The sequence below is a fragment of the Sardina pilchardus genome, chromosome 4, assembly GCF_963854185.1.
Source record: "Sardina pilchardus chromosome 4, fSarPil1.1, whole genome shotgun sequence".
Classification (NCBI taxonomy): domain Eukaryota; kingdom Metazoa; phylum Chordata; class Actinopteri; order Clupeiformes; family Clupeidae; genus Sardina; species Sardina pilchardus.
Window position 1 is genome coordinate 27741563 of NC_084997.1, and position 18868 is coordinate 27760430.

Here is an 18868-nt window from a genome sequence, read left to right on the forward strand (position 1 = left end):
ATGCAGACACGTGAAATAAACACTGAGCTTGGGGACAAAAGCAGCATGCTAAAGTCTGATTAATTTTCATTGCAAAGTACCTTCTTTGGTTTCTAATGTTTCAACTGGAAATGCAGAACAGACTGAAACATACAAAGACAATGATCAAATGGCGTTCAATGTTTCAGTGGCACCTTTAGCCAGTGTTTAAATTCCCAATGCAGAGGTGGATCACTTTTCCTGGTTTATACACACGAAACACCATCCACACCAAATCTACAAAACCATACACCAATTCTTTGTGTTTGACTCAATTCATTTTCATAAAATAGTTTTTGCATGCAAATTGCATTTATACAAATAATATTAAGGTTATTCTACAGTAAAACTAAAACTTCCTCCATAAAAGCATTTGTTATGCATTCAGTGTGTGCATGTTGTAAGGACAACACCATGCTTACACAGAGTAAGTTCCAGAAGGTTTACAATTTATTATTACTCAAAATAGTCAAAGCAAGTAGCATCGGCCGAACAGCCTTCAAAACACATGATGCCACTGGATCGCCAAGCAGTAACAAGCGCCTGCCACCTGGCGCTCTGCTGCTCTCTCTGCCTAACCATTTCAGCTCCATTGACAGCATTTTTGAGCATTCCAGTCTGGAGAAAAACAACTTTATCAGGTGACCCTGAACCAAATCCTGCCGTGTGGTCGCTGCGGTAACTTAATAAGAGCATAAGCATACACTCATACACTTGCATACACTTTGTTGGAAACAAAACAAACTGTGTTGCCCTTATCAGGACACAGAGATGTGTTGTTTTCAACACATTTATTTAAAGTGTGTATTTCTGTAAAGTTTGCAAATGACTGTATTGAGTTTTTTTTTTAATTCAATTCCTTGAAAGTTTGCATGTGTGGCTGGCAAGTGGGGAGTTACTCTGCTTTCGATTATTCTCTCTGAACTGACTCGGACCTCGGATGTGACGCGTCACCCCCACACTTCAAGCGTTTTAGTATATTTTGCCCGTCGGAGTTGGAGAAAAAAAGAAACGTGGACGCCACGTGTTGTGGAAGCACTGGCCGAGTACCAGGTGTCTATACCTTCTGTTACAGTAGCATCGTTAGCCACGTTTACCAACACCAATTTGAATTTGAGTCTTCATTCAATATTGCACTCAAAACAAGACTGATTCCCATTCCCATAAAGGATACACGAGATGAAAAGGGCTATGGCGGAAAGGTGTTACTGTAACTGTAATTAATTCATGAATAAATGAATTATTTTGAATCGGGTTACAATGATATGGAAACATGAAATGAAAGGAAATCATTTGTGAACTCTATAGTAGGCTACATTTTCATTAAAAAAAGGTCGGCTTGATGCCTGGAGTGCGTCAACAGAATGTGTTACTTTTTAATGCGTCGGATGGTGGGAGTTCACGACCTGCAGGATGTAAAAGGTGCTACGTGGGGAAAAAGTTTGGGAACCACTGCACTATAAGAACAAAACTCAATCACTCATAATCCAATCCAATCCAATCCAGATCACTCATAATGCCTCCATCTTTCATCAGTTGTTGTGGGGCTATCAGGACTATGGTGTCTTTTCGCATATCGACTGAAAAGTATGGTTACAGCGCTCATCATTCCAGCTCTGAAGAGATGGGTCAAGGGGCTTAGTCTGAGCACAGTTCTCCCCTATCACCAGACTGTTGGGTTCTCCTCTTGACCAGTATCTGTGGACAGCAGCAGGATTACACTCGGGTCACTTTTATCAATTAATTGCACCTTTATTTGTAAGTATGTCTTTTTTTTCTGTAAATGATCTTTCCGTCCTCACCCACGGCCATTCAGGAGTGTACCATCTACCCATGTCCAGGCCTTGTCTAGTTTGCTGTAGCTGAGACCGATCCAAGCTCTCACAGAGAGTGCTCTCACAAATGCCTTTGAAAGAAGATCATGATGAGTCTAAAACCAATTAAACACCAACATAACGTATTATTGTGTGTGTGTGTGTGTGTGTGTGTGTGTGTGTGTGTGTGTGTGTGTGTGTGTGTTTATGAGGCCAGCCACCTGCTCCTCTTGAGTGCTTATCATAATCAGATCTGCACCCATCTTTAGGCACTGGTCTCTGCTATCAGCCCAGTTTCTTCCAGAGTCTGAAATGTAGTAGCAGCTGGAACCAAAAGATAACCACCCCTCTGGACAAGATCTTCCAACTATAAAACAAAGCATTGTTGTATTGTATTGGTTGGATGTGTAATGTATAGATAACCAAATGTATAAACACATACAGTATATTATATACATAATTATACTCATGTACATTTCAATGTGATCCTTTGCATCACAAAGCAAAAAAAACGTACTTCATCGAAACTTACCGGCAAGACGTAGGGAGATATTGAGGGCCACTTGCAGAACACAAAGAATCCCAAAACTCACTGCAATCAGGCTGTACAATCTGTACTCTAGAAATGGTATTGAATGGGCATATAAGTCATACAGTACATTATGAGATCGACCTTATTCTCTATGCCCTATGTCCTATGTCCTTATGGATTCCTTATGCTCTGATCTGTGTATAACCCATGTCACACGGAACCAAATGTAAAAGAGCATACTGATTAATCCACATCTATCAGCCCTACCCATGCCTAGCTTCACACAATTACTAATTCTTATGCTCAACTGAGAGAAAATGTCACCCTAAATTACTTTTTTTTAATATAAGCAGCAGAATCAATCAGTTTTTGCAGGAAGCATGAAACGGCACAGTTATACTACTACCCCTAGTGATCAAACATGTAAATATAAAATGCCCTAGTGGCAACCATCTTGAATTCAAATGTGGGAAAAATTCTGCACGTGGTTAAAAATTAGATGGGCGTGTTTACGACTCCGCAGTCGATATCACAGCCTGCGCTAGTTTAAATTCTCCGCGGTCTCCGCTGCCAGATTCACCCAGCTCTTGCGCTATGACGCTAGCCTGACGACGTCATACTCAATTCTAAAAAGAATGGAGGCGGGGCTAAACTTCGGTCTGGCATCCAGGCTACTATGACGCCGCTTATTTGCTCCCTCCTCCTCCCCAGCTCCACCTGTCTAGATCTGCTTATAGTAAATAGGGGGATTTTCGTTAATTTCTGCTTGTCTTATTTATTGTGGCAGCAATTTACAGTGTTACTTTACTTTGTTACAGTGTTATTTTATGCATCTTCAGTTTTGCAGCTTTAACTTTGCAGCAGCATCTTGAGCAGATCTAGGACGCCAAGACCAAGTATACTACCTTGTACTTACACTAATAAAAATCTTATTGACTAATTCTGAGAGTTTCCTGTATGAACTGCCTTTGTGACCTTTTGTTCTCTTCTTGACACAATCAAGAAGAGGGCACCTTAAATGCAGAGAGAACACACAGAGCGAGAGGTCAGTCAGGCTTGTTGCCTTAAGCGGTACGTCATGCGCTGCCCTCGGGCCGTATAGTCTTGAAAACTGTTGCTAGCTAATAAAACATCTTACCATGTTTTGCCATCTCTAAACCTGCCTCTGTCTGCTTGAATTGAACTTTTCATCCTTCAGTGCCACGACAGTATACTTCCCCTTTCAACTTCCCAAAAGAGAGACAGACGGCGCATTGAGGCAACGATAATAATTGTCTCATCAGCTAGATTTAAACGGAACTTGAAAAAAGAAATACCAAGGACATGATCTCAGTATGGTAGATATGGCCATGCTCGCTGTTTATAAATGATCAGTGGTGGGAACCAGATAACTCCGAAACCTCTAGCCTTGTGTTTGATGCCCTAATGATTTCCTTCAAAAAAAGTTTCTTACATCCAAAAGGAGATATCAATGCTACATAGAGGAGATCGAGAGGACCCATATCATCATTGCATGTAACATGTTGTTGCTGCATTCTGACACTGTAAACGTGCTACAGTAAACACACCCATCACACCCACACATGCTTGCACTGCGCTAAACACACCTAATCTTAACATAGTTTGAGACAGACAGACATACTGAAGAAAGACTAAGTATCTGTCTGACTCATTAAAAAAAAAAAAAAAAACACCTGGAAAATTGTTTATATATCAACATTCGAATCTAATTCCTAGCTCTTAAAAAATGACCTAGGTCTTGACTTCGGTGAACTCAGACGGTGAACTCAAACACATTTTCTTGTCAGAAGTGATAGGCCTAACAAGTCTCTTCATTTTTACCTTTGCGATGTCTGTCATCTCTGCCTGCATGGGCCTGAGGCAGTTGGCCACGAAGGGAGTTTTGAGAGATGTTCATGACCACAGTTGCCTTCATGAATGCGGCTGCCTATCTACAGAGTAAGTGCTTGGGTTCCTCTATCTTATTGCTTACTGCTGCATGTAGCCTACTTCCTACCACAAAAGGTGGAAATAAATCGGGTCAAAATAGCATCGTTTTCAAAGAGGAACAAAGCTAGCTTGTGTCATTCTAATTTACAGCCAGAACTTCAGTTACATCCCATTCTTAATCCATAGGGTTTAATATGATGCCGGTCCACTTTGTGCAGCAATATCAGCTTCAACTCTTCTGGGATGGCTTTCCACAAGGTTTAGGAGTGTGTTTATGGGAATTTTTGATCATTCTTCCAGAAGCGCATTTGTGAGGAAGAGGAGACTGTCTCTCAGTTTCCGCTCTAATTCATCCCAAAGGTGTTCTGTTGGGTTGAGGCCTTTCAGACACTTTGAGGCAGTCTGCTACACATTGACATTTTTTCATTTTTCATCTAACTAAAAACATCAAAAGTGGCACATATGGCTATATTCTAGAGGACCTCAACAATAATGATATGAGAGTAAAGTGGATGTAATGCAATTAGTTTTTATTATGATTCAGTGTAATCACATTATATATATATATTTATTTTTGCCCTCAAAAAGGTCCTCAAGCCTTTTAAAAAAAACATACTATAAATATGTCTAACCAAGACTTTTGAAATTGGAACCTTTAAAACAGTGTTGGCTACATACAAGTAAGAAGAACATTCAAAAATGTTAGTTTTACTACAAATTGGAAAAAAAGTCAGACTAAATGTGTCTCTTAGTGAGTGGCTCTTTAAAATGCAAATTAAGGTGAGAGGACTGAAAATCCTATTTTCTTTTGTTGGTTTTACAAAATCCCCAGGGAGGATTTAGACCTCAGGGGGTTAATTAAGGGGCCATGTCATCGCATCCCATAACCACTCATATCATGTGTAGCGCCTTCTAGTTAATCATGAAAAAGCAAAAATGAGGTGTCGTAACTGCAGGTATTTCTGACCTGACATGGTCAAAACTGCACGAATTGGCAGTGTGGGAGTAGGATCATTATGACACATAAGTTTTGTGGAACTCTGTTCATGGGGTTGCCTGAGTCTCGCCAGACAGTTGTAGTTCCGCCATGCTCCACCAGAGGCGTTTCGCTGAGCTCCACACAAGGGTCTAGGCTCGAGGGCAATGCAAACTCCTTCAAGGGAGCAACAAATAATGAACCAATCAGGATCGCCGGAGGGGATTTCATGGATGTGACGTAGCGCCAAAGTGACTGATTCAAACAACAATGGCGGCACGCAGCAAGGAGTCTTTTGCTGACATTGATTCTGCTATTTCAACCGTTTTGTCGAATCTATCGAGTATTCATTTTTTAAAAGATTAACAGAGAATGGTTTTGAAGTGCATTTATTGGTGGCAAGGATGTTTTCACTCTTCTTCCGACCGGGTTTGGCAAGAGCTTGAAGTAGCCTAGCACGTCATTGAAGATAACGGACAAGTAGTTTATCAAATCACATGCAAGGATATTTTTACAAGGCCCCGCCTTCAGAAATACATCTCGTATCGAGAAGTCCCAGATCCTTGTGTGAAGCTCAGCGAACTACAAGGATCTGGTGAGAGTCAGGTTATTCATGGGGGGCCATGCAATAAATTAATTTATGCTAATATACCTCAACTGGCCAGTAGGTGGCCAGACACAGTTTTCTGTGAATATCTCGAGAACCGTAGGGCCTAGGAGGACCACTTTTTTTGTTGGTCTTAAGGGGCCATGTCAACAAATCCCATAACCACTCATTTCATGTATAGCGCCCCCTAGTGAAAAATGAAAAAGCAAAGAGTGAAGTGTTCACAATCACAGGTATCGCTGGCTGACATGGTCAAAACTGCACGAAATTGGAAGTGTAGTAGCGGCAGTAATATTTTGCACCGCTTTGCGGTACATCTAGTTCATGTTAATTTTGTCTCCGATGTTGGACTGATGTTGGACATGCAATGAGCGCTCAACATCGACATTTCGTTGATTATGGGGCATTGAAATCTCTGAAAACTCTACCTTCCTCCCACAGTGACTTTGGTTTTGGAGTTAGACATGACACTATTCTGCAGAATAAAACACAACAATAGTTATTGTTATAATTAACTGAGTGACTTATTTGATTGCAATTCTCATTTCATTGTTTTATTTCTCATTAGGTTAGTGCTTAATTGATTGTTTATTGATAATATTGCTATTCTCCCTTTTTGTAATTGTTCACTGTTATTTAATTTGTATTGTTATTTATTGTATGTCGCTTTGGACAAAGGCGTCTGCTAAATAACCATAACCATAACCATAACCATAACCAACAAAAAGTAAAATTGTACAATTGTCCTACCATGTAAATGGCAAAAAACATTCATTGGACACACAGCAAAAGGAGCAAAAGTGTTACGGAAAAGTAATCTGTGATCGAATAAAAAAGGGGCCACTATCATATGAAAACGCCACCATTTTTAAACTACGTTATTCCCTTAACTAAGGTGAGTTGATACATACCACTCTCGTTTCAATGTGTGCACTCAATGGCTCTGGTGCGCGGCACTATTTTGATAGCACTTAGCTAGCCCAGTTCATTCATTCGGATCCAAACAGAGATGACGTTAAAATAGAAGCGACCAAACACCTCCACATACCCGAATTGGACTGCTAAAGATTACAACATGGCTTTGAAAGAACCAACATAGCAACATGTAACTACAGTACACTCCAATAAGAAAAAGAAAAAGGGGCACTTCAAGGGACAAAGTCTTAAAACGGTCTTAAAAGTCATTAAATTTGTTGATCAAAAATGCCTGAATTCCCCAGCGTCGTCGATGACATGGATTTTAACGTCAAATCTTCCCTGGTAGCGGTCCGTTTCACTGTGCACGATGTTGTCACCGAACACTCGGCATTCGACACGCAGCTCGGTGTTCCTGGTGAGGTTGACGAATTGGACAGCGACCAGCGGCTGGAGATACTGAGGGTGCAGGATCTTGCCATAGTAGGGATAGTACTGCAAGGGGAAGCCATTACCAATGCCATAGTAATTGATCTCACCTATTTTATCGGCATCTTCTTCCCTCTGAAAGGATAGAAAGGATTATACATGAAGACGCCAAGAATGGAAGCATATCAGAATGACCACACAAGCTCAAAAACATTGTTGACGTTTCATCTAGCATTTGACAATTTGTGGGATTTCTACCCAGGAATGTCAGGATACACACAATATACACTATAAGGATATAGACTGCAAATGGTCCTTATCCAGATCCAGGATGACACAGCTTGTGTGGTATTATCAATTTGATATCTATAACACATCTTTCCACTTTGACTGGTGTATTAGTTGACCAAAACAGAAATCTGACATCTGATACCTTACTGGTGCAGTGGACAGGCATCACATTGGGTTGAACTTTCTGCTGGGCCTCCTCTGGGATGCCTTCATTATTGGATGGAGGCTGTGAACCAATTAGAGATGAGATCAACTTTTAACATATACTGTACAAAACAGGGTCATCCATCCAGGAACCACTCAAGAGCCAAGTGATTATTCCTCCACTTAACATAACACATAAAAAAGCTACATGTAGAGTGTTTTAATATATATTCAAATATAAATATCTTTTTTTTTATGAATACATAAAATCGGTTCTGTTTGTTGACTTCAGCTCTGCAGTTAACACAATCCAGCGCCATCAACTCATCAACAAACTACAGCACCTGAATGTCACCCCTCTCCTCATCCGCTGGATATACAACTTCCTCAGCAACAGGCCACAGACAGTGAAAATAGGGACAACACCATCATCTACCATCATCACCAACACTGGAGCCCCCCAAGGTTGCGTACTCAGTCCCTTCCTGTACACACTTTACACAAATGACTGTCAGAGTTCATTACCCAACACCACTTACTACAAATATGCAGATGACACAGCCATAGTAGGACTACTTACAGACAACCATTCCATCACAACTCACCACCAGTCCATCACAGATTTTACACTGTGGTGCTCTGATAACTACCTCCAACTCAACATTGACAAAACAAAAGAACTGGTCATTCACACATCAAAAACAGTCCCTGGACTCACTCACATCACCATCCATGGTCAACCAGTTGAACAGGTCAGCACTTTCAAATATCTTGGCCTCACCATTGACAATAAGCTTAACTTCGGTGAACATGTCAACATCACACAGAAACGTGCACAACAGAGACTGTATGTCATACGCAAACTAAGATCACTGTCTGTTGCCCCCCACCTCCTTCTGCTACTCTACAAAAGCATCATCCAACCCCTTCTACTCTACTGTTCCCCCTGTTTCTTCACTATACTAAATGTCACCAGCAAGAACAAACTCATTAAAATCTCCCACTTAGCATCCAAAATAATACAGCTTCCCACTCCCAGCCTCACTGATGCAAATGACACAGCGACCACACGCCTTGCCCGCACCATGGCAAGCAGCCCTGACCATCCCCTGAACCGGTTTTTCACCCTACTCCCATCTGGCCGCAGATACAGAGCCCTGGACTGGAAAAAAGCGCACTTCAAGAAAAGTTTTGTACCCTGCACTGTGTTGGGGGGGAGGGGAACTAGAAGGGAGGGGGTGTATGGGTGTCACATTTTATGTTATATGTTTTATGTTTTATGTTGTATGTTATGCGTGATGTGTAATGTTCAATGTGTGATGTCTGATGTGTGATGTGTGATATGTTATATGTGATGAGAACATCAAATGCTGCTCTTTTATGGAATGTTGATTGATGATGTGTGAAGAAGAATTTCCTTATAGGACAATGACTCTGTTATGTTGGATGTAAAGACACGGACACGTTTCACTGCAGCCTCACTTTACTCCAGCCTTCAACATATATACATCACAGACTCTATCTATCTATAAAATATTGTTTCAAGAAAATACCCAACCAATGGGCAAGGAGCTAGAGGTATTTACCCTTGGATAGAAATGAACAATTCTGTTCAGCTTGATGATCAGGCAAGGCTTTCCGTCCCTGAAGCCAAACTCGCGATCCTCGATTCCAGAACATGGCCCGAGTATTGACTGCTCAAAGCGGCAGGCTCGTCGGCTGCCAATGTCACCATCAAAGTCACCCCGGTCCTTGTATGCACTAGGTGAAGCTGGAAATGTCAATACCCGTCATTTCCCGACCATTAGCCGCGGCTTATACTGTACATTGATTTTGCAAAGTTTCTTCAGCTATGAGGTTAATACAGGGGGTGGCAGTTGATATGGTGTTAATATGGTTTTGTTTCTATTCATTTGCATAAAACACTGTCCTGCGGCTTATACACAATGCTGCTTATATGCGGGAAATTACTTTATATGTGTACATTCATTGGATGCAGTTCCACTCGTGTCGTGTACCCATGTAAACTTGGGTTACCATTACTCTAAAACGGCAATATGTCTTATGTCGCAAGACAACCCATCATGTTTATTTTTGTCTATGATTAAAAAAATGAGGAGTATGGATCGGAGTTGGTCCCAATGAAAAAGAATGACCGTATGATGACCAGAACAACACATAAGGGGATTGACACTATCTGTGCTGTTGGTGAAATATTCAATGTAGAACTCCTACAAATCTTGAATATTCATCTCACCAGATGGTTCATTTGGGATTTAGACATGCCCTTTTTCAGATTTCACCACGATTCACTTAATTAGTGAACACTGCTTTTCAAAGGACTGTAGAGACTACTGTAACTGTGAAGAGGGAAGGTTCTCGAGGGTTCTTGGTTGTACCTTTAAGGCTTCTACTCTGATTTTATAGGATGAGGATGATAAAAAAAATGTCAACTGTTCTACAGACTAAAGAACTCACCGCCACAATCTTCATACTTCCACGGGTCCCTTTGATTCTCGACATTGTAGGGTTCCAAGAAATTCCGCATTGAAGAGATATACGTCAAATATGTCTCCAAGTCGTGCATGGTGAAGACTATTTCCGCTTTTTCTAAGCGAGGTGAGTGTGTCAATCCTGTTAGGGCAAAGTACAGAAGTAGTATTAAGATAGAGTACTGCAGTGCAATTACAATCCAGTCATAGTTAGAATATGCATTAATGACAAAATGTCACTTTTTTTTTCTCATAGAAATGACACGGCCCTAAGAAATTTTCCTGCAACGCCCTTATCCTTTTTCTACAAAAAATTGCATAAAAACTCCCATCTCTTTTCCTTTGGAATTATGTCAAAGTTCAAACTTGGAGTGGTTCTGCTGCTTCTTTGTCTCTGTGAGTGACCTACAGCAACTTCAGGCTGATGACCTACATCTACAATGAGCTAGAGAGACCATCGATCTCCCATGTAGTGGCATCCCCCTTTGACAAGAAAAGGACTCCTTGTTGGCCATCACAAACCGCGCCTGTAATGGAATACTTGTTCCCCTGATAAAGAGAAAAGATGCTTATCAGAATATCTACCTCCATGCCCTAATGCTGGATCACTCAGGTGAAAATCATATTAGATTACATCACCTACATGGCCACCTGTATGGCCATTTGCCAGAATGTCAGAATGTTGTATCATAGGGCTCATTTCCCTGCACACACACACACACACACACACACACACACACACACACACACACACACACCGGCTATCAGAGAAGCAAGAACATCATACTGTAGCAGTAAGCCATTTTTTACTCCTGTCCTCCTATTTCCCTGTTCACAAAGTAAGTGGAGTTGTAAACGAATGGCTATAGTAAGCATTCTGGCAGTCCCCTTTTATCTAGAGAGTGTTAATGGTGACTGAAAAGGAACGTTTTGCCTCATATTTGTGTTGGCCTGAGGAGCTAACAGAGAAAGGCATTTTGGAAGGAAAAGCCACCCTAACTGCACTGCAACTAACAGTCATAGCTTCTCCCAAAACGTATGCCAGAGGCCAACTTCTCCAGACCATTATATTCCATGGCCATTCAAAAGATACACAGCTGCCATCATTGTTTAAAAAAAGAGCTGCATGATTTCACACAGAAGTCCTCTGTAAAGTCACAGAGTTCACACACTACACTTCAGTGTAGAACATTCTATGACTAAGGGACAAGCTATTCACCCCCATGAAGTCAGATCAGAAACCGTTCAAAGATGCTATTATTCACATGCAGGCAAACACACTTCCGCCCATTTTCTACAAAGGCGCCTATGTGCACCATCTCAAAATACATCTCCCTCTCAATCATCTGTATTTTCCAGGACGTCTACAAAGCACACATTCATGCAACACCCCCCACCCCCCCCCCAACCCCCCCAAAAATAAAAAAAAATCTGAAAAGAAAAAAGGAATGTACCATACTCGAGTGTGGGGACGAGCTTGTTCATTGTGACCACAAACAAACACTTAAGCTGTGATAATAGCATGTCCCCATAAGCAAGAGTGGTGTGTCCTTACCTGGGGGTTCGACTCGGTCTTGCCAAGTGGGTTTGTCGGCGCTGAGGGTGAGCATCAAGGCTTGGATTGTGCCAATGAATATGCCAGCCAGGAAGCCATAGAAGATGATGTAGAATGTAATGATTTTACCTGCGGGTACAGAGCAAGAGTGACACCGTTACACAGATATCTGTGGAAGGGAGAGGCAGAGTAAAGAATAAAGGGTATTTTGTAAGGTGAAAATGAAAAGACAGCATCAGCTGGTAAAAGGAGCTGATGAGAAGTATACTTTTTATTGCAGAGGAATGGCTTATGTCCGTGTTCTTACTTAAAGGTCCTTTGCCAAGGCAAATGATCTCCGACAAATAAAAAAGGGTTTTCATTTCATACAGACATGATGCTCAATAACTGCAGTGGTAATCAGCAGGGTGTGATTTGTCAAAAAAAACAGAGAGGGGGGGGTCCTTACAACACAACACTACATATCATTAAAAATCAAAAAAGTAATCAAAAATTAATTAGTTACGTTACTCAGATAAAGTAATTCAAATAGTTACACTACTATTACATTTTAAACAGGGTAACTTGTAACTGTAACACATTACATTTCTAAAGTAACCTTCCCAACACTGACCGGACAACATTGGTAATAGCCTAACTGCATGTTTAAACGAAATTCATACTTACACCAACTACAACCAGTGCGTCCTAGAAATTCCTTCCTCTCTGAATTCCACAGAAAAGCCGACCATCCACCTGCATCTTTGTCTGAAGGCATTGTGTGGCTGATTTCTTGTTGTTTTATTTCCCTTTGAAATGAATGGCTATACTTGCTTTATTGACCAAAAGTCCTCCATCGCTCCTTCACCCCTGATACATATGGAGTAGTACCCGGCTTGCTATAGCGTGCTCCGCACAATACACTCCTCGTCCATGGTGGGTCCGCCCACAGTCTCACATAAGTTGGCTACTGAAAGGGTGGCTCAGACCTGGCAAATCACAAGCCTGCTTTACTCGGCGTAATTCCTGGTCTGTGGTCGTGAATGGGAGTCCTCTGTACCCCCACATATGAGATGCGTAAAACATGGATGGGTTCGTCCAGGTGCACACACCGCACACACACTGCACATTCGCTTTGCAAGTGGGATTTCTCAGCGGGGTGATGGAGCAAATTTTTGGTAGTCAACACGTGTGGAATGATGTTTCCCTTAATGGCTGTTAGCAATGTTGACATATTAAAGCGGTGCCACTCTGGTTCTGAAATGACAGAGGCTGCACAATTTATTGGTTGACATTTCATGTCAATGTATGTTGAATCTGTTTTCCCTAAAGCATTTTTGCTGCCATTATCTGTTGACAGCCTATAACATGTCTGCTGAAATGTTTGAAAGTTTATTTGAATTTACATCCAATTTTGGTTCTGGTATGAAATATAATGTTCACCTCAGCATTTGCAATGATCTAAGCAGTTTTGGTGCTGTTGTTGTCCCTCTCATTGAAAGACAATTTACTGAACAGCATGACTGCATATAAACTGCCTTTTGGAACATTGCTGTTAAAAAAACACAGACACTGCAAATATGAATCTGCTCATTAGACTCAAAGCTTGATAAAATCTTAAAAAATATTGTCCCCAAACCTATTTACATCATCACAGTGCATATATGTTGGATCTCTTCTATTCACCTTTAAACCACAGACACAGTATATCAAACAAGACAGCCAAATCAGGGGCTAGTATAGTATGTATGGCCCTCTGCATATTTAAATAAGCCATGCAATGCTATTTTTTGTATATGAATAACACTGTGAACACAATGTTTACATTTTGTGGGCAATGATCCCCCACTAAGTCTCTGATGAATTGTGCTAGTCAGAACTGCTCAAAGATGAACGATGCAAGTGCACATCAGTGGAGAAAGAAAAACATTCTCTATAGGCTACTGTGCTCCTTCTCCCCCCCCCCCCCCAGCCTCACTACACCCAGTGTTCCAATTCCAGTATACCCCTGCTGGAGTCACATGAAGGGCAAGCGTGCCAACTTTACACACAGCACTGGCTCATTCTATTCAATTCAATGTTATTGATTTAGATAGGACAATAGATGTGCTGTCCACATGCTTCACAGAGACCATGAGTCTGAGTCGCTGGATGATGATGATGATAATAATAATGATAATAATACTAATCTTTTTTTATAGAGCACTCTTTTCAAAGTTAAAAAGTAATTTATAGAGACAGTCATCAGGTTTAACAAAAAAGAAAATAGATTTATAAAAACATAACAATTAACATTACATTACATTACATTTCATTTGGCTGACGCTTTTTAACCAAAGCGACTTACAACATGGAAAAAAACAATTAGGTTTTTTAAGAGCATTTCAACAACAATAAACAATACAATAAGTGCATCAGTGGCAGGCAGGTATGAAAGAAAAAAAAGATTTAGCTATATGAACCAATACAATAATGTACATAAGGAGCTGTACCTTTTCTCCCCTCTTTTCTTTCTTTAAAACATAATGAGGACTAGTTATTCAGCATATTCAGCATGCAGCACTGGCCTAAAGCCAATTATCTGTGACTCTTTTTAAGATATTTTGAGGATCAGGACATTCATTAATGACCAGGTTTATTGTAAGGTTGTTCTACAATGGTACAGTAATCTACAGAATGTGGTACACAAATTCCCATGGGAGACTCACATCTAGTTCTTCATGGTCCAATGATTTCCAGTCTGATGCTTATTTGCTGCATACACCTAGAGAGTTTAGTGTCTGACAACAAAACATCGACTGTGCTGTAAAAGTTATTCATTTGCCCTCCTCCAAAATAACTTCTGTTTATAACCTCTGACAGAGATTGACACAAACATGAATGTATGAATGTAGCACGCTGATGCAATGGGTTACATTTCCTCAATGGGGTTGCTATCTACGGAGTAAGTGCTTGGGTTCCTCTATCTATCTTATTGCTTACTCCTGCATGTAAAATGGAAATAAATCGGGACAAAAAAGCATGGTTTTCAAAGAGGAACAAAGCTAGCTTGTGCAATTCTAATTTATAAAATTAGTCATTTTGTTGTGATTCACACTTCAGAGCTGTATGTATATATGTTTGATTAAGGCATTGATCCAATGCAAGATGAAAAGCCATGAGGACATATACATACTGCAAAGCTTGTAGATCACGCTGTGTGATACTGATCTGGGGTGATTTGGTACAGGCAGCTGGCTCCTTCTGATACTTTCATTTGAACTTTAGTCGCTTCAGTGCCAGTGATGTAACAAAACTGGACTGGCCAATCAGAATCCTTCTTCATTAATGCCCCTCCCTCTGAATCACCTGGTCTGAAGTAGAAATCATAGGTGAGAGACGGAGAAAGACTGTTGTCAGTTCTCTCTTGAATAGCCTAATTATTTCTTAAGTACAAATTACAGAGAAAGATTAAAAATAGCAGTTTTTTGTTTTTTGTTATGTTAGTTTGGCAAAGTTGAAAGATACATGTGACTAATACAATTTGTCAAAATCTGGAAAGTGAAAGTGAAGTTGGTCTGGTGTCAAATTTAGGAGGAAATGGCTTCAAAATCAGAAGAGGACTACTCCTGTCCTGTGTGCTTTGACATCTACAAGGATCCTGTCCTCATGTTGTGTAGTCACAGCATCTGTAAAGTCTGTCTGCAGCAGTTCTGGGAAACCAAAGGATCCAGAGAATGTCCAGTCTGCCGTATAGCAAGCTCAGTGGACCCTCCGCCTAACCTGGCTCTGAGGAACCTATGTGAGGCGTTCATACAGGAGAGAAACCAGAGAGCTTCAGCGGGGTCTGAGGTACTCTGTAGTCTGCATAGTGAGAAATTCAAGCTCTTCTGTTTGGAGGATCAACAGCCTGTGTGTGTGGTGTGTCGAGACTCCAAAAAACACACTGGGCATAAGTTCCACCCTATAGATGAAGCAGCACTTGACAGCAAGGCATGTGTTGAGTTATATACATTATATACTTATTATATATATTATATATACTTTTCATTATCTGAAAATATTTTTTCATTTTAACTGTAGAAGTAATTCACATACAGGCTTTATGCAGACATTCTTGTACTTGAAGTTCCTGCATTTCCCATTCTGCAGCCACAGGTGCCACTGTTGGATTCTCTTTCTGGGTTTCTGCCCAGTATTGACCGTGTATGCTATCACCAGACCAATTAGTCTGGGGAGTCTGCTCTGTATTTTCTATTGCACAACAGCGTGATCAATGATCATAGTTCAAATGTCTCTGTTTTCGTGTATTCTTTTTATGTGATCTTCTCCTTGTAGTTCATATATTATATATAAGTATATAGTATATAAGTCCATGTCTTATAACAAGAATAACATATTTTCTATTCATTCTAGGAGGAACTGAAGAGTAAACTGTCACCCTTACAGAACAAACTGAAGGCCTTTGAAAAGGCAAAGTTCAACTGTGATGAAACAGCAGAGCACATTAAGGTGATAAAGATAGCTACCTCAGACTTCACAGAAAAAGTTAATACACAAGAGCTGCGTTGCTGATGTACAATAACCAATACACATGTTTGTCCAGACTCAGGCCCAGCACACAGAGAAACAGATCAAACAGGACTTTGAGAAGCTTCACCAGTTTCTACGAGATGAGGAGGCAGCCAGGATAGCTGCTCTGAGGGAGGAAGAGTGGCGGAAGAGTCAGATGATGAAAGAGAAGATTGAGAAGATGAGCAGAGAAATCTCATCCCTTTCAGACACCATCAGAAGCATAACAGAGAAGATGGGAGCTGATGATGTCACATTCCTGCAGGTATTTTTTGTCAGTTACTTGTTCAACACCTGTACTGGGCTTGTCTGCCTTTTTCACCTCAAAGCCGAAACAGTAAATATTTGGCTTCTTTGATTCACACTAGCAAATAATAAGATATAATTTATATAAATACAGTTAGTAAACAGTCAACCTATAAGTTCACTTGCAGTGCACCTAAAATCAGGCCTCTCAGGGCTTATTAATTTGGTCTCTCCTGCAAATAATAACACAGAGCAAAGATGGTATCTCTTAAGTATAATGAATTATTACTGATTAACTATGCAAGCAATATCCATTAGCTGTGAATAGATGTTTTCTATTTTCACAACTTCACTTGACTCTGGTGCTCTGCTCTCATTTTTGTCCTCAGTAATACAGATATACAGACCACACACACACATTTAGCATGTTTACAAGCAATATAGCAGATATTTTTGTAATTTTTCTGTGGAGATTTACATAGATTAAAACAATAATCTACCTATTTCCCTCATTTTCCAGAGCTACAAGAGCATAGTGGAAAGGTGAGTGATCTGCCTCCTTTCTCTGTCTTGACAAGGATACAAGGATACAAGGAGTTTTATTTGTCACATGCATATCATTACTAAAGTAAAGAATGCAGTGAAATGTGTCAGTTCCTTCGCCTGTTGTGCATATGGAGGGGGGGGGGGGGGTTATAGAGGGGTAGGATCAATGCAAAAAGCATTTAAGGCACCAAGGGACACCCAGGAGCTACAGGGTCAAGGAAAAACTTTACTGTGGTTCTGAACCCAAATCCACAACAGCACTGACTGCTGAATGTTATTCCAGAGCCCAGTGCACACTGCAGGATCCAGAGAGGGTTTCAGGAGCTCTGATTGATGTGGCAAAACACCTGGGCAACCTGAAGTTCAGAGTCTGGGAGAAGATGCAGAAGATTGCTCAGTACAGTGAGTATACAAATACATAGGCCTACTCATGACAAATACACATACACATGCCAGGTTAGTCTTACTGTAGGCTAATTTACATCTGTAGTCTCCTGCCAGAGTACAGTTAGAAATCAAATAGATAAAGTCCTGCTGGAATTTGGACTATGTAAGGTTTGGATGTCCAAGAATTGAATATCAGATAAGATGGTTAAAGACGTTTAATCAGAGCAACATGGCACATTTCTCCATCCACAAGCAGGTCACAACAACATATGAACTGCAATACTTCCTGTCTAATTACTAGAATCAGAATACTCACAGCACCACCTAGTGGTATGATGTGGGATCTACATAGTAAGTGAACACAACAGACTAATTATCACTTTATCTCCTCACTGGAATATTCAGAGACCAGTCTTAGCAGTGCTAATAATGGCCGTCATTCATAACACTCAGTGTTCAGGCCATATGTGTGTGTTATCTCTCTCTGCAGCTCCTGTGACTCTGGATCCCAACACTTCAAGCACAGAACTCATCCTGTCTGAGGATCTAACCAGTGTGAGATGCGGTGATAAAAGACAGCAGCTTCCTGATAATCCAGAGAGGTTTAAAGCATTTCCCTGTGCTCTGGGCTCTGTGTACTTTGAGTCAGGGACTCACTGCTGGGACGTTGAGGTTGGAGACAGTACAGGCTGGGAGGTGGGTGTAATAACAAAGTCTTCCCAGAGAGAAGGAACATGTTTGTCAGACAGTATGTTTACAAAAGGATGCTACTTTGTGTATCATGGCGAAAGTCAGAAAAGGTCACATCTGAATCAGTCAATCAATTGCCACAGAGTGAATCCACAGCCAAAGATAGTAAGAGTACACTTGGTTCGAAGAGAAGTTTCATTCTGTGATCCTTTGAATTCTAAACATCTCTGCACTTTCACTATCAGAGATCCCACTATCGATTGGTTTTCACACATTTTGGGTGCTTTTGAAATGTTTCCATACTTTAAAACGACCTCCTCTCTGAGGATCTTACCCATGGAGGCCTCAGTATTAGAGCAGCTCAGTCCAGACAAGTGCTGCAGGGTACCTCGAACAGGAAAGAAACGCTGATCCCCAACATCAGTGTGTTTGATGACAACAGCACCCAACATACAGTACAGCAGTTGACATTATTTAAACTGATACAAATTGTAAAAACTAAACTATAACTATAACCTTAGTGTTAGTTTCCCAGTCTTGTATAATTTACACAAATGAATGTCCATGATGCCCTGCTAACAATTACATGTTTTCTGACAGCACAGCTCTCCTTGGTCTCACACATCAGATGTAGCCATATACAAACATGAGATTAGGATTTGTGTCCATTGTTATGCCAAACACTTCTTCACAACACTGAGAAAACAGATGCATGTCTTTGATCGCAAATCTATTCAGAACCATGC

General features: G+C 40.7%; 2 protein-coding genes across 2 annotated transcripts; one reads left to right on the forward strand and one right to left on the reverse strand.

Moving 5' to 3' along the window:
• Positions 1–4898: 4898 nt before the first annotated feature.
• LOC134078720 (sodium/potassium-transporting ATPase subunit beta-233-like) lies at positions 4899–12555 on the reverse strand. Its single transcript, XM_062534841.1, has 6 exons — positions 12390–12555; positions 11724–11852; positions 10155–10310; positions 9263–9447; positions 7675–7758; positions 4899–7376 (listed from the first exon to the last, which is right to left on the reverse strand). The coding sequence occupies exons 1-6, from the start codon at positions 12478–12480 to the stop codon at positions 7095–7097; spliced, it is 927 nt and encodes a 308-aa protein (XP_062390825.1). The 5' UTR covers positions 12481–12555; the 3' UTR covers positions 4899–7094.
• A 2726-nt stretch (positions 12556–15281) lies between these two features.
• LOC134078924 (E3 ubiquitin-protein ligase TRIM35-like) lies at positions 15282–18533 on the forward strand. Its single transcript, XM_062535090.1, has 6 exons — positions 15282–15674; positions 16098–16193; positions 16288–16518; positions 17020–17042; positions 17329–17447; positions 17923–18533. The coding sequence occupies exons 1-6, from the start codon at positions 15282–15284 to the stop codon at positions 18531–18533; spliced, it is 1473 nt and encodes a 490-aa protein (XP_062391074.1).
• Positions 18534–18868: the final 335 nt, after the last annotated feature.